Source organism: Fusarium subglutinans, assembly GCF_013396075.1.
Source record: "Fusarium subglutinans strain NRRL 66333 chromosome Unknown NRRL66333_c0000284, whole genome shotgun sequence".
NCBI lineage: Eukaryota > Fungi > Ascomycota > Sordariomycetes > Hypocreales > Nectriaceae > Fusarium > Fusarium subglutinans.
Window position 1 is genome coordinate 1 of NW_023502347.1, and position 22354 is coordinate 22354.

The 22354-nt window shown below is 49.2% G+C and overlaps 8 protein-coding genes across 8 annotated transcripts; 4 read left to right on the forward strand and 4 right to left on the reverse strand.

Annotated features, from left to right (window-relative positions):
• Positions 1-799: 799 nt before the first annotated feature.
• On the forward strand, positions 800-2118 carry FSUBG_12699 (2-dehydro-3-deoxyphosphoheptonate aldolase; the record flags this gene model as incomplete). The annotated part of the gene is made up of 4 exons (XM_036677512.1): positions 800-808; positions 891-945; positions 1014-1916; positions 1967-2118. 4 exons carry the CDS (start codon positions 800-802, stop codon positions 2116-2118), a joined length of 1119 nt encoding a protein of 372 aa, XP_036531814.1.
• A 621-nt stretch (positions 2119-2739) lies between these two features.
• FSUBG_12700 (C2H2 finger domain protein) lies at positions 2740-3895 on the forward strand (the record flags this gene model as incomplete). Its single annotated transcript, XM_036677515.1, has 2 exons — positions 2740-3253; positions 3306-3895. The coding sequence occupies 2 exons, from the start codon at positions 2740-2742 to the stop codon at positions 3893-3895; spliced, it is 1104 nt and encodes a 367-aa protein (XP_036531815.1).
• A 274-nt stretch (positions 3896-4169) lies between these two features.
• On the reverse strand, positions 4170-4846 carry FSUBG_12701 (uncharacterized protein; the record flags this gene model as incomplete). Its single annotated transcript, XM_036677516.1, has 4 exons — positions 4170-4459; positions 4509-4613; positions 4679-4790; positions 4841-4846. The coding sequence occupies 4 exons, from the start codon at positions 4844-4846 to the stop codon at positions 4170-4172; spliced, it is 513 nt and encodes a 170-aa protein (XP_036531816.1).
• Positions 4847-5687: 841 nt separating this feature from the next.
• On the forward strand, positions 5688-7412 carry FSUBG_12702 (cytosolic Fe-S cluster assembly factor NAR1; the record flags this gene model as incomplete). The annotated part of the gene is made up of 1 exon (XM_036677517.1): positions 5688-7412. The coding sequence occupies one exon, from the start codon at positions 5688-5690 to the stop codon at positions 7410-7412; it is 1725 nt and encodes a 574-aa protein (XP_036531817.1).
• Positions 7413-7437: 25 nt separating this feature from the next.
• Positions 7438-8369, reverse strand: FSUBG_12703 (uncharacterized protein; the record flags this gene model as incomplete). The annotated part of the gene is made up of 2 exons (XM_036677518.1): positions 7438-8137; positions 8203-8369. The coding sequence occupies 2 exons, from the start codon at positions 8367-8369 to the stop codon at positions 7438-7440; spliced, it is 867 nt and encodes a 288-aa protein (XP_036531818.1).
• Positions 8370-14802: 6433 nt separating this feature from the next.
• Positions 14803-17539, forward strand: FSUBG_12704 (AGC AKT kinase; the record flags this gene model as incomplete). Its single annotated transcript, XM_036677519.1, has 2 exons — positions 14803-16028; positions 16084-17539. 2 exons carry the CDS (start codon positions 14803-14805, stop codon positions 17537-17539), a joined length of 2682 nt encoding a protein of 893 aa, XP_036531819.1.
• A 1138-nt stretch (positions 17540-18677) lies between these two features.
• Positions 18678-19417, reverse strand: FSUBG_12705 (F1F0-ATPase complex subunit h; the record flags this gene model as incomplete). Its single annotated transcript, XM_036677520.1, has 3 exons — positions 18678-18943; positions 19245-19338; positions 19391-19417. The coding sequence occupies 3 exons, from the start codon at positions 19415-19417 to the stop codon at positions 18678-18680; spliced, it is 387 nt and encodes a 128-aa protein (XP_036531820.1).
• Positions 19418-20194: 777 nt separating this feature from the next.
• Positions 20195-21502, reverse strand: FSUBG_12706 (cellobiose dehydrogenase; the record flags this gene model as incomplete). Its single annotated transcript, XM_036677521.1, has 3 exons — positions 20195-20545; positions 20611-21401; positions 21466-21502. 3 exons carry the CDS (start codon positions 21500-21502, stop codon positions 20195-20197), a joined length of 1179 nt encoding a protein of 392 aa, XP_036531821.1.
• Between the last annotated feature and the right edge of the window lie 852 nt (positions 21503-22354).

Here is a 22354-nt window from a genome sequence, read left to right on the forward strand (position 1 = left end):
TTACTTTTATTTTATAAATCCTACCCTATGCCTTATTATTTAGTAGTTATAACCTTTTATCTACCTAATACCTTCTCTTTTACCTTATTAGTTACTATAGTACATCCTACTACTTATAGTGAATTTATTAGCTATTTTATTCAAGCCTTAATAGATAGGAAAAAAATAATAATAATAATAATAATAATAATAACTTTTTAATTACTTAGTAAAATTAAAATATTTATATATAAAATAAGTTATTTAAAGGCTATATAATATTAATTTAAGCTTTATTTTATTTTAACTATTTTATTTTATACTTTTATTATATAAAATAGCTAGGGTATCTATTATGTGGCACTGTGGGGTGTCCACAGACTTTTGGACCATAATTTTAAAAATCTGGAGCTTCCTTCCCGTCCACTTAGACAATGGGCGCTGTACCTCTAGGAATCGTTGCTAGACCGGCCAGCTAGAGTGCGGGGCAAGGCTACTCTCATCCAATCAGTGGCGGGATAATCGAACCTGAAAGGCGTGGAGTGACTCTCTTGAGTGTGTGTGACACACCGAGGCCGGCGCAAAGGGAAAGTGAAGGAAGAAAGGGACAGGTCAGGGTCTGGAAACCACATAAACTATGTTTTTTTTGGCCCTTCCATGTCAAGACGACTTGATGCATTCTTACTTTTACACACTTAGCTCTTCTTATCATATTCCCCTTTCTGCGGCGGTTTTCCCAGTTTCGCGCAATTGAATTCCTCTCTTCTCTTAACATCCCACTCTGACTTGTATACCCTCTAACCCCACCATCGCCGTCACCATGTCCTCTGTAAGTCCACCTCTTGGAGCTCTCTGCTCTCTACTCTCTACTCTCTGCTTTCGGTGTGAGGGGTGACTCACGGTGATCTCAGTTCTTCATTCCCAACAAGAACGTTGGCAACCAAGCCGACTCGGAAGATTGGAGAAGTAAGCATCTGCCAATAGCTCTGGCTTAAACAACTCGTCTTCCCAGCGCATATATTAATTATTTCTAGTTCGCGGTTACAACCCTCTGACTCCCCCCGACCTCCTTCAACACGAGATCTCCCAGACACCCGAGTCCAAGAAAACCGTGCTGCAAGGGCGTAATGAGACTGTAGCCATTGTTAATGGTACCGACGAGAAGAACCGATTGCTTGTCGTCATTGGTCCTTGTTCCATCCACGACCCTGCTGCCGCCCTAGCCTACTGCGACCTCCTCTTGAAGGAGAAGGAGAAGCACAAGGATGAGCTTCTCATTGTTATGCGATCTTACCTCGAGAAGCCACGCACAACTGTTGGCTGGAAGGGGCTGATCAATGACCCTGATATTGATGGTAGCTTCCAGATCAACAAGGGTCTGCGAATCTCTCGCCAACTCTTTGTCGACCTTACAGCCAAGGGTATGCCCATTGCCAGTGAAATGCTGGACACTATTTCTCCCCAGTTCCTCGCCGATCTGCTCTCAGTGGGTGCCATAGGCGCCCGTACAACCGAGAGCCAGCTTCACCGTGAGCTTGCCAGTGGTCTGAGTTTCCCCGTGGGCTTCAAGAACGGAACTGATGGTTCTTTGAACGTCGCCATCGATGCCATTGGTGCAGCTCAGCACCCACACCACTTCCTGTCTGTTACCAAGCCTGGTGTTGTCGCCATTGTTGGTACTGAGGGCAACAATGATTGCTTCGTCATCCTTCGCGGTGGCTCCAAGGGCACCAATTTCGATGCTGAGAGCATTGCTGCTGCCAAAGAGGCGCTCAAGAAGAAGGGCGTACGACAACGAGTCATGGTCGACTGCAGTCACGGCAACTCTTCCAAGGACCACAAGAACCAACCCAAGGTTGCTGCCGATATTGCAGGCCAGATCTCCAAGGGAGAGGAGGGTATCATGGGAGTCATGATTGAGAGTAACATCAACGAAGGTGAGTCATGATCATCGTTAACAGAATCAGCCTCAGCTAACGTATCAAAGGTAACCAAAAGGTACCCGCTGAGGGTAAGTCGGGACTCAAGTATGGTGTAAGCATCACCGATGCTTGTATTAGCTGGGAAGACACTGTCTCAACGCTCGAGACTCTTGCGCAGGCCGTGAAGGCCCGCCGAAAGCTCTCAAACGGAGCCTAAACTCTGATTTCTACCACATTATGGGCATGTAATACTTTTAGCGCTCGATCCAAACAATATTTTTTTTTCTTTGGGATTGGGGTTGTATATTGTTGCAATGGCTCTCGTATTTGATTCAAGGCTTGGAGTTTAATGGAATCTTGATTCAAAGGATAGATAAAAAGCATTAGGCAAAAGGGCGAAATATGGAAAGCAACAGACAGTAAGAAGATATTAGGTTATTTAACATAAAATAGCCGGGTTTCCATTGTGTGTGTAAATCAGCCATTTACCTAAGGTACTGGAGTGCATCACACACTGTCCCTGCCAGATGCGCACACTGTGATGGCCAAGTTTGTTATGCGGCACGGCGTTATTGCTCCTGGCCTGAACTTATTAACACTGTGCCACTAAGCTTCCAACTGGCGTTTTTGAAGGACGAGCAACCTGAGTTCTTACATTTCAGATAATCACCAGCCCGCTTATCAAAGATACTCGTAGTAGTTTCTGCAACTCAATCATCAACCGGCAGCTCGCTAAATTTCTCCGCTATTTGAATATCATCAATATCCATTAACCCCGTGCAAATCACTCTCAGCTTCATCGATAAGGAGACGCGCTTGAGCGTCCAGGTCGCGAACAATGGCACGCGACTACTCACCACCTGAGTCGCCGCTCTCATCAGTGGACGAGTCAGACCAATACGAAGAGGACGGCCATGAGTACGATGAATCAACATTGCGACCCTCGAAGCGCCAGCGACTCGAAGCCGGTTCAACTACATCTTCTGCTGTAGTTCCTGATGTCGAAGCCGAAGCGGTGCCTGAGCCCGATCCCCTCGAAGGCATGTCCGATGTGTCATCGGATACATCAGGCGATATCCCAAGTTCCCCGATCAATGCGCGCCTCGATGAAGAAGACTTCCAGGAACAAGTCACAAAATGCGACTGGGATGGTTGTCCAGCGGGCGACCAGGGCAATATGGACAAGCTAGTTGAGCACATCCATAACTCGCATATTGAGAACCGACAGAAGAAGTACACCTGCGAATGGATGAGCTGTACTCGAAAGGGCCTACCACATGCTAGTGGTTATGCCCTCAAGGCACACATGCGCAGCCATACAAGGGAGAAGCCTTTTTACTGCTACTTGCCTGGTATAATCACCTCGGCGGATTTTCCTATGCGTAACATGCTAACTCGCTGCAGAATGCGACCGGTCTTTCACAAGAAGCGATGCATTGGCCAAACATATGCGTACGGTCCACGAGACAGAAGCACTTCGCCCATCTGACCCTGTCCCCAAGTCGATGCAAGCTGGGCCACAGGGCAAGGGAGGCAAGATAAAAATCATCATGAAGACCAACCAACAATCGCAAGGCCCCCATGATGACATGGACGATGCTGCCAACGGCGACGAATCTAACGCCGAGTACTTTACACCATTGACGCCAGATCTCTTCACCCCTGATGAGCTTGAGCTTCCTGTCGACAAGCTGTACCGAAAGTGCCATTGGGAGGGCAAATGGGCCGAAGAGATTGGAGAGTCTCTGACGAAAGAGTGCAAAGAGTGGGAGGATATCTACTACAAGGAGTGGCTCGAGAAGGAGGTGTTGCTTTCGCAGGTCATTAAGAGTGAGGTTAATTGGCATGAGCGACGACAGGCTATTCTTACAGGGGTTGTCGATGTTCACGTTCCTGGCGCCGTAGAGAGCATCGAAGGCGAGAGAACAAACGGTGCGAACGCTGAAAGCGAAGTAGCTGCCAACGGGACAAAGGTGGCAGAGCTCACTGCGTAGGGAGATCTTTCACGAAGCAGCACCGATATCTCGATACCACGACGAAATCCGCCCACACATCGCCGGATACCTTATGCAAGGCAGATATACATAAGTCCGCACTTTGCACCATAAACTTTGCACCACAAAATATTTCACGGAAGGGAGTTGAGGGAGTTGGGTTATGATGAAATTGGGAGCTTTACAATACGCGGGTTCTAGTTCACAATACAGCTGACTAAATCATGATTTAATTCAAGCGGTATACATACATATATGCCCACGTAGCATGTTCTTACAGAGCCTTCTTCTTGGCCCGATACGATTGAGAGTTCTTGAAAGGGAATCCGCTTGTGCTCTGGTCAAACTTGTGGTACCGGCTCGTCATGGCTGTATCACCAGCAAACAACACACAGTACAATCCAAAGGTCGCAAAGACAGCACTACCTACACAGCCAAGCAAGAATCCCGTCTCCCCAGTCCAGGAATAGCGACCGTAGCAGTAAAAAGCACTCGAAGCGTGGTGGAGGGTGGATATGAGGACCGCAGCGGAAGCGTAGGGAGATGGTGCGCCTTCAGGGGCTTCTGTCATCAGGAGTTAGACGAATGCGACTGTAAATGAGGTGATTGCTACCTTTTGAAGGAGAATCGAGAGGAAGAACGCCTGAGAGAACCACTACGGTAAGGCCGAGCGCAAGAAGAGCGAGTCCTAAAGAGCGGGCAAAGTACGTTTCCAAAGCTAGGTAGAGAGTTAGTTGTTAGCCGACACGATAACGAGGAGCTGTAGGAGAGCCTAACTGGTACATGTCTCATTGTCAGGCCGAAGAAGAGATCCGACAAAGGAGGGCCAGACAACAAGAGGAAGAGCTTGAGTGCTCAACCAGAGAAAGTTACCGTAGGTGTATGAAGCAATGGCCTGGTACTTGTCAGTCAGTGAATTGAGAGCATGATAATGGGAGCGCATACGCTCATTATTCGAGGTGTGTACAAGTAAAGTTTGAATGAGGATAGCAAAAGACAAAACCACGATTTGATCAAGGTGAAGCTATCTACTATAATTGAAGATGCAGGTTGTAGCTGGAGCTGAAACTTTGTGAGCCGATCAATGTTTAGAGGTTAGAGGCTTAGACCAAGCATCGACGTCACCATCGACAAGGCACCTAGTAAGTACCTATGAAAGGCATGTGCGCTAGTGCCCCATCCCATCGCATCCGGCTTGCTTTCCATGGAAACCCACACTCCCGAACCGAGAGGCTGAACGGCTTGAATGGTTCGCCACCAAAATTTATAGAGCCGCTTCTGTCTGGTCCGATCTCGCTTGTCCAGTGTCCCGCCCCAGGCCCAGACTGTGGAGGGTCTAAAAATTACCATTGCAAATCACATCGTTTTTATTGCCTACCTATCTATCACTTAGCACGGCCTGATGCGCCGTCTTCGCCGTGTCCGACCCTCCGAGGAGTTATACAAAACCAAACCCATGTGTAAGCCAACCCGGGAGCAAGTAGCTATCAGAAACATTTCATACCTTATTTCTGGATTAAATTTGAGACCTTTTTGTTCTGATATCAATCTTTCTTCTCTTTAATCTTCCATTACTGCAAAATCTTCAGGGCAAGACTGCAGGTTTATTTGTCAGCTAACTACTCTACTCAGCTTGCTCCAGTCACAATTACGTCCAAGTCTCCAGTTAAAAATTCCCGACAGGCAACTTCCACTTCGACAAGAATATCCTACCATCGACAGGCTCTCACACTTCCAACAAGGGCATCCTCCTCCTCTGCCTCATACAACATCTCCTCGAAAAACCGGCGCTATGAGTGCCATTCTCTCTGCCGACGACCTCAACGACTTCATCTCTCCTGGCGTCGCTTGCATCAAGCCCGTCGAGACTCTCCCCGCTGCCCCGCCCCCGCAATCTCTCGAGACTGAAGTTATACTCGACGGCCAACAGCCCGCTACGAATCCGAATGCGCCCGCTCAGATCTCCCTCACAGACTGTCTAGCCTGCTCTGGATGTGTTACATCGGCCGAGGCTGTCTTGGTGAGCCTACAGAGCCATGCCGAAGTCCTCGCAACTCTTGATTCGGCCCCAGCCTTGAAGTTGGTGACAGACGATAGTGGCAAGTTCAGAGTGGAAGGGCTAGAGGAGGAGAATGCGAAGCTCTTTGTCGTCAGCGTGAGCCCTCAAACAAGGGCCAACTTAGCAGCAGCAATTGGCGGAAGCGTGTCAGAGCGCGATGTCGGGCACATGCTGGACAACCTGTTTCGTGGGCCCTCTGGAATCGCCAGTGGCGGCAAATACAATAACGAGTTCACATGGGTGGTTGATACCAATACAGCAAGAAAGGCAACCCTCGTTCTTGGGGCAGATGAAGTTCTCAGCACCTCTCAGACCGAAACCGCAACCCCAGCCAAACCCATTTTATCCTCGTCCTGCCCCGGTTGGGTGTGCTATGCGGAAAAGACACACCCCCACGTTCTACCCCATATTTCAAAGGTGAAGTCGCCACAGGCCTTAATGGGCACATTGCTAAAGACGACACTGAGCCGAACGCTGGGTATTGCACCTGGCCGCATCTGGCACCTGGCTGTTATGCCCTGCTTCGACAAGAAACTGGAGGCAAGTAGAGAGGAGTTGACTGAGGAGGTTTGGGCTGAAGGGGAAACCGGGGGACGTGGGGTTCGCGACGTTGACTGTGTCATTACGAGTAAGGAGATTCTCATGCTCGCCGAGTCAAGAGGTCTCAGCTTCTTCAATCTCCCCAAGACACCGCTGCAAAGCAAATGTCTAACCCCATTCCCTGATCCAAAGCTCCACGAGTTTCTTTTCCCTCGTACACGGACCGGAAATTCACCTCGCGAGGCCGGCACTTCAGGGGGTCTTCTATATCATATTCTCAAGAGCCGGGCGGCGCAGAGCCCTGGCGCAGAGATTGTGCATACACGCGGCCGCAACGTTGATGTTGCTGAGTACTCAATATTGGTGAATGGCGAGCCAGTCTTCCGTGCTGCCCGATATTATGGCTTCAGAAATATCCAAAATCTCGTTCGAAGACTAAAGCCGGCCCGGCCGTCTCGAATGCCTGGTGGCAAGCCTTTTGGAAGTGCTCGGAAGCCTGCAGGCAAGGCGGCCTCTCTGGAGTATAGCTATGTTGAAGTCATGGCATGCCCTGGTGGCTGTACGAATGGCGGCGGCCAAATAAAAGTTGACGACCCTGCTGTGATGGAACGAAAGAATTCCTCCGGGAATCCAGGCCCTCAAGAGCAAAAGATGTGGCTGTCAGAGGTTGACGAGGCATATTTCTCCGAAGACGATGCTGGTACTGAAGTTTCCGTTGTTGGGACTGCCGAGACTATTGGTGGCATTTCCCACTCATATATAAATGATACCCTGGCGCATTGGTCGAAAGTTACAGGTATTGGCTTAGATAGACTGGCGTTTACGACATATCGTGAAGTTATTAGCGATGTTGGAAAGGACAAACCGACGGATGAGACGGTGGTGCAGCTGGCCGGAAAGATTGGAGGTGGATGGTAGAAGCAAAGCATGTCGATAGAAATAATCAACTGCCCCTGTTGCCTCGATGAGCAAACCCGAATCCTCCTCGGCCACTTCCGTCTGGTCCTTTTGGTGATCGAATGGGTGCCCGTGGTTGCAATTGCTGCTGCTGCTGCTGCTGCTGTTGCTGCTCATCTCGAGGAGTTACACTCCTACCAGGGGATGAATAATCTGCCTGGCGTCTTTGAGGAGGATGTTCGGGTTTTGGGCTGAAGTTGGGGTCGAATAGTTCGCGCCCTGAGCCTGACATGTTCTGCATTCTTCGTGGGGCATCAAATGCACGATTTTCAGGCTGGCGGTTATCGACCTGTCGCGTGTCGTTATTCCTGTATCCGCCCCTTCCTCGGCCACGGCCGCGACCAGCGTATCCATCTACCTTGGGCGGGGTGACTGTGCCGGGTGATGAGGCTCCTGAGGATGGGTTTGATTCTCCAAAGATCTTGGCTCTGGCTTCTTCGTATCGACGTTGCTTTTCCTCTCTGTCTCGCTTCTGCTTGGCTCGCACTTCTTCTGGACTCATCGGTACCTCCTTCTTTGTTTCATTATCGTCATCTAATGAAAGGCCGGACATGCCTGCTGTAGCATCGCGCTTAGCGATGATGGGCTTTCGGCTGAGCACTTTGACTTGTGGTTTGAACGGGTTTGTAAGAGGAACTCCCGAGTTTGAGCCAGCCTCGATGTAGTGGAAGGTCTGTGGTGTGTCACTAATTGCATAGGATCCTCAAATGTTAGTGACACCTGGACATGTTGCTGAGTTGGGAGGGCTTACGCAGATTCCCACAACTTGCGATTCTGCTCAGTATGCTGCGCCAAGCGCTCCGACTTGGACAAAGACACTGGCTGTGTCGGCTGTTCGGGTTCGCTGGGCATCTTGTCTGCCTGAGCCTCCCAATCATCCTCCCAGGCGTCAGGGATCACTGCGGTATTCTTGCCCATGGCGAAGAGCTTTTTCTTGTGCAGGCAAGGACCAATCTTGCTTATTGTGTGTGTCAACGCCGTCGTCTTCGTCGTGGGAAAAGATGTTTGACAGTGTTATTGGAGATCGTGAAGTTGAGCATGGAGTTGAGGTTCAGCCAACAATTAATGTTTGTTCAGTTGGGTCAGTAGATTGGGAAGGAAAGAACAGGACGGGCTGGTGGGTTTTTGGTTGAGTTAGGCCCAAGAGCTGAGCTGAGGCGAGCTGGCTTGGAATGGATTCACGACGTCAGGCACCCGCATTCTTTTTTTGATATATGTATTGTTTGCTCAAGCTCCCAGGTAGCGCAGCTTAAAGCAGAGACACCAAGACAAACAGAGAAACAAATAAAAATTGTCTGTATGTACATTTTGTCATACAAGTAACAAATCTCGTTTCTCCTCACAACTCTTTAGTGCTTGTGGATTTCATAGGACAAGTGCGGGGTGGCTTGCCGTCTTGGTGGGGTAAAAACAGGCGTATCTTACCTTAGGCTGGGTTGACCTTGAAAAAATGCTGTTGCATTTGATCCAACTGTCTCGTAGTCCGTATATACGTAACACTGAAAACCAAGTTCTTGTCTAGTAACCATTTTCCCAAATACAAGCCTTAGTACTTGGAAGCATTCTTAGAGGCCTTCCTTTCTAGCCCTCCACTGGCATCGATTAGTCTCGATTTTGTGACCGAGATCCTTTCTCATCCATCAGATACCCCTATTGACCGCTTCAATGGCTGGCGGATTACGTTCATCACCCATCCCTCAGCAAGAGATGGCCGACCAAGCCGCCAACACAGGCGCAAAGAGAAATGTAGAAGAAACCCAGACGTTGCGCTCAAAGCTAGTTGATCAGCATATCAGCATGCGTAAGCTTTTCGGCTCAAGGATCGTTTTCTGGTGTAGTTATTAACAAGTCCTCTAGTAAACTATCCAGATCCCTTGAAGCCTCGAGCACCGCTTCAGGTTTACCCCCAAGGCATTACTCCAGAGATAGAAGCGAGGTGGCTTCAGATGTTGAAGCAGAACAGTGTGTGAGTTTCTGAACGTCTGCTCGAGGTGGACTGGTCTCCCACGGCGATATGTTCAGAGCAATCTATCAGTGAACGTATCGGGATAGAAAAGTCCCTCTTTCAATTTCAACCACTGATACTTGGTGCAAAAATGTGTTATTCTGCTCCTCCTTATCGGTTTAAACTATCTTTTTGTATGCAGGGACTCATTGATACCATTGCAATCGTTCCTTGAGACCCGATATGTTTCGCGTTTCCAATTGTTTGGTCATTTGCACTTATGAGTCTTGTTGGCCTTATTTGTAGGATGATTTGAGCATTTAATCATGATAGGACACGCCCTAGCAGGATAATCAGTTACGCCAGGCACACGGCATATATCAGGGCTGAGCTCAAATATATCGACTAGTCAGTAGTTGACCAGCTCAATTGGTCGCGAATAGTCTCTCTGGAGTGTTTCGCCATTTATATCCCTAGTTGGCTTTCGCCTCCAATACAGTAAAATGAGCTTCTTTATGGCATTGTGGTTCATTTCAGGAGCCTTGCCGTTTTCATTGTCACCAAAAGTGCATGTGATACCTACTGGTTGAGCCTCATGGCTATTCGGTTCACAATACCGTCGTTTATCATTCTCCGTTACGAAGATTTCAGTGATACGCCAATCAATCGGATCTATTATGAAAACTCTGATACGGTCGGTGATATGCTGCGTAAATGTGATCAGCTCAGCCTGGATATGATAAGCTGATATTAAGGCAGTGTCCCAGGCATGAGGCGCCATGCATTTCAGCTTACGGGACTAGTCATGCTTCATTGTGAACCCCTGACATGCTTTTACTAGCTCACTCAAGGCTATGTTACTTTGTTTCTCTCAGAATGTCACTAGCAAGTCGATGTGTCTGGTTTGAGGTGTCACAATCGGGATATTGCCCAATGGGGCAGGGGATTGTAACACAACAGCCACATGGGAAGGTTGCAGCAAGAGCTGGAAGTCGATCAATCACCATACTAGGATCAGGTTTGTGGTGACTTAGTCGGTCGATACAATGATACAGACGAGGACACCAGACCTGGTGAAGTCCCAGTTGTAAGTCAAGTCGACCGCGGATTGGTAGTTGAAGCATACGAAGCATTACAATCCCAGAGAAGCCATAGACACTAAACTAGGGCCCATATTTTGTCTATCAGATTCTGATATTGATTGGAAATATATCATAGCTAATGGGCGCGAGCTTATGTCACCGAGACAAGACAATAGGGTCTCTTTTAATACACGAGGATGGACATCAGATCTAGGTTGGAAGAGGTGAAACACGGCGCATATTATTCTGAGCTTGGGGAGCTAGAAAACATCAGAGCTTTGAATAGGGTTTGAATATAAACTCAGCAAAAGGTACCTGAATTTATCCTGATTTATAAGAAAAACTTATGCTAATAATTTAACTAAGTCTTTTTATCAATTAGGATCGAGGTCTTGAGTTTTCTTTCTTCTCCTACTAGCCTGAGTGTACTGTGCTGTAGATGGTACATAAACAGATGGAGTCTTGTATCTGAAACAAAATTTCAGTCAAGGTACTCAGATGACTCAAGCAGCAGATCAAAAGTCAATATACCCTTGTTCGAGATAGTGGCAATAAAGTCATGTTGCAGTCGCTTACTTGACTCCGGGCATAACTATCTCACCTACTGACCACATGCAAATGCTGGGACTCCGCCGTCCGTATCCGTATTGTCGGTTCACCAAAGATCCGGCGTAGCACACTGTAGGCAACTAGAATGATGACCAATGATTGTTGCTGAGGCCGATGTTGATGCAGCGAGGCTGAAAAGCAGGGTAAACCAGAGTACACGACGTCCATGCCTTATGCTATCGGCCCCCTGGGTTCTTTAGTTAGCTGGGCTAGAACCTGATGTATTAAGCAATTACAGAAAGGATCATGCATGCCATGCCATGGATGGATCTTTTAGGCCTCACGGGACGAGGAAGTCGCCCCGAGCCGAAAGGGACCATAAGCTTACGGGTCGCAAGGCTATTATTGGTACTCTGTGAAGATTTACCGGAATACCTTGACCTATCACGAGATATTCATGTTCCACTGATCAGATGCAGCAGTGCTGGAGTTGAATAAGACCCTGTCAAGTTCCGGGCTTCTTGTGTTGTCTTGTGGTGGGGGCTAATGCCAACTAGTAGGCAGAGATATGTTCCTCGAAATGCGTGTTATTGGATTATTATGATTAAAATAAGATACCATAATGCTTCACCCCGAAACCTCCACGGATCTCAGTGAGCGGGCTATACTATTCATGGTTAACAAAGCGGTTAACAAAGCGAGATATCAGACTATCAGCCAGGCCAAGGCAGTACCCATTTTTCGCCAAGCCTTGGGTACCGCCGGTTGCTGATGTTTGATGATGTGTAATGTATGTAAGAGGAGCATGCAATCAGCAATGAAGAACTCTTGTTGAACCCCCGCCTGAAGTGAAAAGCCCCACCAGTCAGTGAGCGAGTGGTTGGAAGTTTGTTTCCTGTCGTCTCAGAAGATGGGAATTGCGATTGCAGATTTGCAGAGGGATCATCTCCTCCACTTCTGGTGTAAGTCGCAGCTCGATTCGAAATACGCACTCGCACTGTGGAGTGTGTATTGTAATCTGTGGATACGCCTCAGTAGGGTGCGGTAGGTATCATGATTCAGTTGAAACCCGAACAACCTCCCTTACCCAAACCAACTGGGAGTCTTGCATCTTCTAGAAGACACCGCTGTTTTGTAAGCAGCCAGAAGGCAACTTACGGTATCATGCCTGGATTCCCTACTTTTGCAGGTTCTTTGTTACCAGAGCCAAGTTCGACAATATCGGCCTGGTCCCATCAAGCTCGTTTCCCAGCGCTGATGTCATGGACATTTCTCAAGGCATCCACCTTCAGCTCCCTAGACCTATCTCCAATGCAGCCTTGACTGCAAACGATCTTCAAATCCGTTATCGGTTTATCCTGAGGCGGGGTTCTTTTCTGTACAAGAACTACGAACCCAAGAAGCCCGAACCTTTTGGCGGATGGCGCCGAGCCAACTTTAACAAACCGGTCAGTTCAGACATTTTGGGTCGTGAAGCCGAATACCGAAACACCAATATATTCAGCCTCGTAGAGACAGCAGAGGTCGTAACTGTAAATCAGAGTCTAACGTAAGTTGCTGCATTTCGGTTTGGAGCAGCGAATTTGAGTCCAGAATAGTAGGGTGATGTAAGCATGAAGGTACTTGACGCTGTCTCCGATGACACGAACTGTAATCAAGTGCTTGAATATCTCTCTCCATACAAGCATTTCAGAGCTCTACAGCATCTCTTAACGGCTACAGAGTCCTCTCAAGGGCAAAATCATATGCTTTTGTCTTGTCTGGATTTATTTAAGTATCGAGTATCAATACTCGAATTTCAAGTTGAAAAGAAAACACAAAGTTGCTGCGGCTTGTGAAGTACTCCAACCTCCCCTTCATCTTGCGCACTGTACCGTACCAACTTCAACACCCCCAAAGCCCGCGCCAGGTCACCCACGCCCACCTCACCTTGACCTTGCCCCAAAAAAGACGTCTAATTATCATCTCCATCGCTTCTTCTGCTCGCGCCATCTCAATCTTTCCCCTCTCCCTTTTCTCAACAATAACCATCATCTTTTCCGTCGGCTGCTCTTGAGTATCGTCTCTTATCTCGACTTCATCCTACCATCGATCCGAGCAACGATCCTGGGGCCACCGACGCCCAATCCGACAACGTTATACGATTCATCTCACGCAATATACCCGCTTCGCCCCTCTCTTCCGCCGCCGCAACAATTCGGCCCTGTTTTTTTAAGCCGCGGCAGCTTTAATAAAGCTCCTCGCCGCCAGCCATGACGGGCACTGAGACTTCCAATGCGGGAGGAGGTTTTGATCTGCTACGAAGAGCAACTCAAGCAATGATGTCTAGGTTCGTCAATAATGTTTCTCTCTCTCGTCCTTTGAAACTCCTGTTTTGCCTTGATTTGCTCTCTCCTGCGTGTTGTTGCTATAACCATATGGTGCCCTTTTCATCATATTTTTTGGCGGGGACTTGAGATCGATATCCCGACCTCCAGCGACGTGGTGCTGCCATGCCCCTCACCAGCCGTAGTCAGTCGGTGGTGGCGACGATGACGGACTTGGAGCACTCGAGCTCAGTAGCTTCAGCGACGCCTCTCCCAGCCATGGCTGCCATTGGATCCCTTGTTCTACGACACCGCCTGCCGATGGGAACCCACATCACCTCACATGGAAATGGAACCGCTGCTGGCACCTACAGCTGTTCACGCAGGATTGCATCCCACTATTGGGCCTTGTTAGGCTCTATCTAGTGGACAGCTGCCCTGTAACCGCACTGCAGGACGACGTCTCGTCTTTGCGTTGGCTGCCAGAGCATGGGTTCCCCATAACAGCGGTCTCGCCTTTGCCCTGATATTGTTGGCAAAGCCTGGCAAACATGGGAAACACGACATTATAACAGAAGCTCGCAAACACCAATCAGGGTGCCGCCGTTCATTGGACTTCAGTTCGCCATTGCAGTGGAACCGAGCAATCGCCGCCGCCGTCTCAAAGACACTTTGCAGCCTTTAAAATTGGATGGAACCTGTTCCAAACGAACAAAAAAGATATGAGGATCAATGGCTACCGTGCATTCGCATTCCCCTGCAAGAGAAATATCATCTTTTATTAGTTGCTTTTTTCTTCTTCCCTTTCCTTACAAGGACCATGTTGCAACTTTGCAAGCTCAGGTCTGACTCGCTTCAACCGTGATTGGGCCCAATTCAAAGGCTGCCCAGCCTCGGAGTCAGTCCCTGCGTTCGGCCCCGCTATCAGCTTCAGTTTTCCACGTTTTGCTCCTGGTCCAAACAATTTTGGGCAAAAGTCCTCAAGGAAAAGGAAGCCTTTTGGACAAGCCTGACCCCGGCCGTGAAGCGAAGTTTTACTCGCGGGAAAGAATTGATCTCGTCATCATCCTTTCTTACAGTACATTCAAGCATTGAGTCCCTTCACAGCTCGTCTTACACGGCCGCTCTCGGCAAGGCCTTGCATCCCATCCTAATCTCTACTGCTCGCTCGCTGGTCCTGGCGCTTCTTCCGCATCCACACCGGCGCGAACACATCACTGGCTACCAAGAGTTCCCAAAAGCCTTCCCATTCCGTGTTTTTCTCGTCATAGTCGCATCGTCAGAGTCCACCTCCTCTGTTGTTGCCCATCTCATCTCCTCTGGTGGTCCCTCTCGGCCTTTGCCCTGTTTACCCTCTAGTTGACGCGCTTGGCAACCGTCATGAACTAGTGTTCCCACTTTGTTTTTTCCCCCGCGCCGCTGCTTCGGCGTAGAAGCATTTATTCACTCACTGGAAATCTTTTACAAAAATGCATGGGGTTATTAACAAAAACGTCAGGTCTGCGGCAGACGAGGATGGCGCCGATCACATTGGTCTCGAGACTCCTCGATCCGGTGTAGCCACACCTCAACCCGATCTACAGGACAAACGCTTACCAGGAATCATGAGCTACTTCGGCCAGGTTCGTAAATACCCTTCCACGCCTTCGTCAGATCCCAATTCGTCACAGAGTGATACCACTCTAGACCGAATTCCAGTTGTGCCCACTCCACCAGCCGACCTGCAGTTGCAGGTACACACCCAAGACTCTCCTCGCGGCTGTGAGTCCTCGGCTTTGGATCGTTCGCTTCTTCAACATGAGCGTCCTGGTTCTATGCCAAGTACCACTGAGCGGGATGAGCATAACCTTTCGGACCCCTACCCAACCCCACCCACTTCTCAGCCCTCGTCTTCGGGAGGTTCTATCTCCCAGGACATGATTTCTGCAGACTCAGGGGCGCATGGCAGGGCTACGGTCGAGCAAAAGTCTCTTACACAGCAGTCACAATTCAAGAAACCCACAGCCTCACCATTCACCACCACCCACTTTCAAACTTCCAATGACCCATCACTACCTGAACTTGACTCCTCCAAAAACGCAGCACCTACCAAAGACTCCATTATTCCTTCGCATCCTGAGCCCAGTCCAAGTTCAGGAGCCTGTTCAGCTGCTGCCCCCGGCAAGTGGCATTTTCTTAATGGACTCATGGAGCTAACTCGTATGACGTTCAAGAGCGGCAACTCGACTCCTACTCGAGCAATGTCGGCTGCTCGACCATCTGGCTCCGATAGAGCCCCATCCTCCGGGAGGACCAGTCATGACGGTGCTGAAGTCAGCGGTACCCAGACCCCAAGGAGTTCTGCCGGTGCCCAGGCGCCTGCCGCCAAGGGAAAGCTAACAATCAAGATCAATGAGGCTCGTGGGCTTAGGAAGAGTCGGGACCCTTATGTTATTGTGGTTTTCCAGCGTAGTGAGCTCATTTCTGGGGGTCCCCACCACATTGATGAGGACGATAACCTCAGTGTTGAGCCACCTCCGGCAGCTGGTGGTATACCTATCCAGCGATCAGGCAGTGACTCGGGGCGTCCCTTGGCTATTCCCATGAGGAGCAGGCAAAGTAGCAACACTAGCATTAATGACTACGGCTCGTTCCGTAACCGATCTGGAGGTCAGCTTACATTCACCAACCCAAAATGGGATGCCGAAGCCGAGTTGTAAGTTGCCTTCTGTGGACAGCTCTGTCTGAGATTCATTACTGACACTGAGTAGCGACGTTGTGGACTACGATATGCTGGTTGATGTCTCGGTTTACGATCATGGAGCAACGGGCGATGAATTTCTCGGTCATGTTGATTTCCAGGCCAGCAAGGATCCTGGTGCCACCGTCCAGGGCTGGTTCCAGCTGCAGGGCCATGCTGATACCATGGCAGAAAACGCACCAACTGGTGAGATTTTCCTCGAGGCTATCTACCACAGAGCAGAGAGGAAGCAATTTGGCCCCACTGATTTCGAGATTCTTAAACTCATCGGCAAGGGCACTTTCGGTCAGGTGTATCAAGTGCGGAAGAAGGATACTCAGCGCATCTACGCCATGAAGGTTCTGCAGAAGAAGGTTATTGTGCAAAAGAAGGAAGTTGCCCATACTGTGGGAGAACGAAATATCCTGGTACGGACCGCCATGTCCGACTCCCCTTTCATCGTTGGTCTCAAGTTCTCTTTCCAGACACCATCAGAACTTTATCTCGTTACTGATTATATGTCTGGAGGTGAGCTGTTTTGGCATCTACAGAAAGAGGGTCGGTTTGACGAGAAGCGAGCCAAGTTCTACATCGCCGAACTGATCTTGGCCATTCAGCACCTGCATCATAACGACATTGTATACCGGGATCTTAAGCCTGAGAATATCCTCTTGGATGCTAACGGACACATCGCCCTTTGTGACTTTGGTCTTTCCAAGGCCAATCTCACAAAGAATGACACTACCAATACTTTCTGTGGAACGACCGAATACCTTGCGCCTGAGGTTTTACTAGACGAATCTGGCTACACCAAGATGGTGGACTTCTGGTCGCTTGGAGTTTTGGTCTTTGAGATGTGCTGCGGCTGGAGCCCATTCTATGCGGAAGACACGCAGCAAATGTATAAGAATATTGCTTTCGGCAAGGTGAGGTTTCCTCGAGATACCCTGTCTCAGGAAGGAAGGAATTTCGTCAAGGGACTCCTCAATAGAAACCCCAAGCACAGACTAGGTGCGACCGACGACGCCGAGGAGCTGAAGAGACACCCCTTCTTCGCCGATGTCGATTGGACTCTTCTCTCCAAGAAGCTCATCACTCCACCTTTCAAACCCAAATTGAAGTCTGAGACAGACGTCTCATACTTCGATCCGGAATTCACGACCGCGCTGGATCAGAATGGCTCTCTGAACGAACGTGCTGCTGCGTTGGCCCGAGGCTATGCCGCTTCAACTCCTCTTTCTCCTTCCGTTCAGGCCAATTTCCAAGGCTTCACGTTTGTTGACGAAAGCGCATTAGATGATCATATGCGAGACAGAGCAGGACTCGTTGATGAAGATATGGATGATGGACAACACCACAGGAATCGCGATAACGACGATTGGGATAATCTCGACGACATTGACCTCAGGAAGGCAAACCGGATGAGCGGGATCGTGAAGACTGGACATGATGAGCACATGGTGGGTGGTTCTCACTTTGACGTATAATGCGGCAACTCCTTTTTCCTGCACAGTATTATTCAAGCCAAGCTCCACGGCGTTTCAACCATGCTGGAGATTGATCTATCTCTACATGTCATACAGAAAGCAAAAAAGTAATATTTGGCAAAACTAAAACAACCTCACCTCTTCTTCCCCAGTTTTGCATGTGGGTTACGGATGTCTGATTTGTGGAATTATATGCATCGAGGTCGGCTGGTATTGCATTGCATTGATCGTCGAGCTGTACGGGACTGACGGCGTTTTATGGTTGTGGAAAATGAGAAGAGAGAGAGAACGAGACAAAAAATAGGAGGATCAAGTCTATTTTGGTCGATCCCTCGGTCGAGGGCCATTTTCCCTTTTAGTTTGATTCCAAGCAGTAACAGGAGGGCCATATGAGTAATGAAATGAGAATGCCACAGCTATTCTTGAAAGGACCCGGAATGGTAATCGGCCTCTCTCGTTTTATTCTAGACTTGTCCTTGTTGGTTATAGCAGCCTATGGAAGAGTTCGAGCCCATCCTACCAGCCTCTTACGTCTTGCGGTTGTCGATGACGTTGATTGCCACCTGACGTCGATAACCAAGAGCTAGTGCAGCATAGCTTGAGGGATGAACTACGTATGGTATTACTTGATGATGAGAGTATTCGAGGGAAGTTGAAGTCATGGGTACATCATTGATGTTAGAAGGCATCAAGGCCGATCCGCACACGCCCTGCAACGTCGGGTCGGGAGCTTGAGAGGTAGATGCACAGTTCATCCGATGTCACCAGGAAATAGACAAATGGTTTCGATGTTCTAAATGCAATGAAATATGTATAGTCACTTGGAAATGATCGCTGTAACAAGTTGCTTGTGCTTCATTTGACATTCGCATTTCGCAATTAGTTCCTACGGGCAACCGAAAAAAAGGCTGATTTTTTAGGAAAATGTACACAGGATTCTTGTCCCCAATCCACTTGTTTCTGCTTCTGCTTCTTCTTTCTCCTTGATCGCTCCGACTCTTCTTCTCGGGGGTGAGTTGGTGTCGGCCTCCCTCTTTTTGCTATCTTCATGAAACGGCGGCGCTGGGCGGTGAGAATGATACCCAAAAATGCTGCGGTCAGGATAGTCCATGTGCTCCCAAAGGTTAAGAAAAACGCTTTAGTGATGAGGCTCATCCTCCTCCTCAGCCTCAAGCCAGTCGGCAACCTCGGGGGTACCGGACTGGGCAGAGCTATCCTGACCCTCAATCTCAACGGCCATGCTCTCGTACTCCTTCAGGTTGCCGGCGAGGTCGGTCTCCTCTGGGGAGGCAGGTGTCTTGGGGACGTTGAAGGTCTGGACGTTGCCCTCAGCATCGGACTCCTTGACGGCGGGGATCTTGTAGGCCTTGAGCTCCTTGAGATAAAGCTCCTGAACGAAGTCGGCTGTGAAGGTATGATGTCAGCAAGTGAACGTTGATTCGGTTAGATCATATTTGGGCTGATCGGATAACGGCTTGTCAATTTTGATGAGAGATGCGAGATTATATAGCCAAACATGATTCGAGTGCTGATTGATATCTTGTATATGATGCTGGTAGTTTGACGACGTCGGAGCTTAGGTGGAGTGCAGATTCGGGTATAGAAGAACAGGTCCGACCGGAAGAAATAGGCAATCGAGATGATGTATTTGCGACACCCAAAGGAATTGACCGAGAAGCATAAAACAGCGTAGACAGATTCTTACCTTTCCGGGAGACAGTGGGAGCAATGAAGCCCCTCACCTGAACGGCATTGGGTCTGGCGACACGAGAAACAGCCGCAACAGCGGAGCGAGCGCGCTATAAAACCATGAGTATTTTTTTATCGTCTAGGCCTGACATTTGTTCTCACCGAAGCCCTGGAGAGTTGAATGAGCATTTTGAATGGCTGGTGGTGGCTCAATTGAGGGGGTAACTCCGGGGGAGATGGGCGAGGGCGAGATCGAGGGCGAGGTCGATTGAGGGTTTTGGGGGAAAAATCGTGAGAGGTTGCACTGGACCATGCGTCTTCCCCCGGTTAGAGCGGTTCGGCCTTGCTATCGTGGAGTTGATGCCTCAGGTTTCAGTGGGAAACAGCCCGGGCGGCTGCCGGAGTATCACGGATTGATAGCACGTGACATTTAAGAGGTGTGATTGGTCAGGACGATCGATGCATGCTGCATTGGACCCTCTATGCTCAGGCTACCTATTCACTTACACGGAGATCAGTCAGTACGAATTTCAATGCTCAATTTGTTCGAGACAGAATATCCAACTACTGTAGGCTGGTAGAGTCTTTCTTATTGCCAGACTCCTTTCAGATCTTTCCAGTTGTCGCAATTTGCTATATTTGAATATCAATGAAGCAACGGCTTCCAAAGTTCATGCTGACCAGGTTGCACAACACAAAGGTCACCAAGGATGTTTCGTCTAATCCTTTCATCAAGTTTATTGATATGGTATATGCTAAGTTGAAAAAAAGATTTCCAGGGTACTAAAGAAGAAAAAGAAGAAGACAACGATTGACATTGCAGTTAAAACATCTTGCCAACTATCAGATCCAGTCCCGATGGACCGAAAATCTATGGTATCACAATTCACGAGTCCCGATATCCGAAACACCTTCTAAGCATTACAGCCCCGCCATATTATTCCTCTTTTAGGTTGACGAAACGGTTTATCGTGCCTCCTCCTGAGACATCTGCGGAGAGATTTGCTTGGCACGAGGCGCGTTCCTCCGCCTCTCACCAATAAAGGCAGCAGCCAGGTAGAGGATGGCAGCGATACCGGCAATGACGGAGTATGCGATGATGTACGCATTGGATGAGTTGGCAAGCTGAAGGCCAAGGCCACCGTTGACGATACCGATGATGATGAGGGCTCGGCCGAACCAGATGTGAACATGGCTGACAACTCCTCGCTTGCGTTGGCTCACAAAGTACCGATGGTGCATGTAACCAAGGACAGGCTGCAGGGTTATCAAGGCACAAACAGCAGTGCCCATTCTTGTGTGAGCCTGTTTTCCCCACTAGAGTCTCACGTTAGTACTGATAGACAGGTTCCGATGCGAGCGCATCTCAGGGGAGAACTTACGTAGCCACCGTCACGAGCATATACGTATCCAAGGCCGAATCCAGCCCACATGAGGAGCAACATGACAACTTGCCAGCCCGCGTGGATGAGCCACTTTCCAAGCATGGGCATAAGGATCGCACCCAGAGGATATCCAGCAATGAAGACAATCGACATGATGATACCGTGAGCACGCAGAACAGTCTTGCTGGGGCTGCTGCCACTTCCGTTCTGTGTCACGGCACCGCCAGAGCTGGAACCAGAGTTCGAGTTGGTGTTTTCGGTGCTGCCGGTGAATGGGTTGCTGTCAGAGCTCATTGTGGCCTTGGCAAGGTCGACGTTGAAATCCACATGCTTGTCGTGCTCAGAGATGCGCTCCTCCATGCTTGTCGAATCCAGGGAATTTCCATTCTTCCAAGCTGCAATCCACGAGCTCGTGCCCTTGAGACTAAGGTCAACACAGTTGTTGCATCGAATGTTGGCGATCATCTGCTTGTCCTTGATTCCAGAACCGTCGAGGAGCTCGAGTCCGCTTCGCTTCGTGTACTGGGGCATTACCTCTCCGACACCTCTCCTTGGGCTCAGAGTGACATTGCCATTGCCGTCCTGGTAAATGATGAACATGTCGGATCCAGCCATTTGGGATCCAGTGCCTAGTCCTGCCCATTGAGCGGATGTTGGTGCTTTGATCTGGAAGTAAAAGCTACCAGATCCCGCGCTTGCAGAAGCCTCCGGGACACCCCATCGGAAACAGACGTCGCCGTTGTCCGGGCAGAAAGAAGATGTGATGGCAAGTGCACTACCTGCAGCGGCTGAAGGAGAATTGTTATGTTAGCTGGGTGGGAGTGGTGTGTTGAGTTGACGGGAACGACTTACAGAGCACCGCCAATGATGTGCTGAAAGTTGACTTCATGGTATTATTGTGAACGAAACAGAGACAGATGAAATGAAGAGACGGAAATGGTTTTTCACTGCGAGTGAGGAGATTGGAATCTTACATGAGGGGGACAATGAAAGTACTAAATATAATAAGCACAAACAAAGCACAACTGGAGATAGACCAGGGGGGGCATTCCTATATTGAGACGATCGCCCACTGGATTACAGACGCTACGCGCCGCAAAGCCACGACAGTGCCGTGCGATACAAAGCCTGGTGCCGGTGGTACGGGATGATTTACGAAGTCGAATACTACCAAAAGGACCCGGCAGATGACATTGCAAGTGCCGCCATTAGTTAGTCTGGCTGAAAGGGACGGATCCCTTGGCTTGAGCCCAAGGCTTGGACCCAAGGGAAGGGATCGATGTTGTCGTCAGCTCTTTTGTCGGATCCGCCCTGTTTAATCCTTGTCAAGCATGAGATGAAAGCTATTAAGGTCATTCACACTGCCACAGACAGCTAGCTATCCATGCTATCTACGCCAGTAGATAGGCTTAAGCCATCGCGGGTTTCAGTGCCGAGGTGGCGGCAGTTTGCCCGCTTAAGGGCTTCAGGGCACAGTCACGACGCCGGAACGATTGGTCAACGGCACATTCCTTTCAGTCGAGGCATCATGATGCTGAAACTGTCGCCGTTGGAAAGGTGTGATCGTGTGCCTTTCTATCCGTTACCCGAACAAGAGGGAGAGGCCTCCTCTGTTTCAGTAAACCTGTTGGTGTTCGAATACGCGCTCAATTGCTCCAATATGATGGATGCCCAGCCTGCCAGTGCATAGGACAGGGACTCAATCACTGAAAAGGGCTGTGATGACAAGCTTGCAAGGACT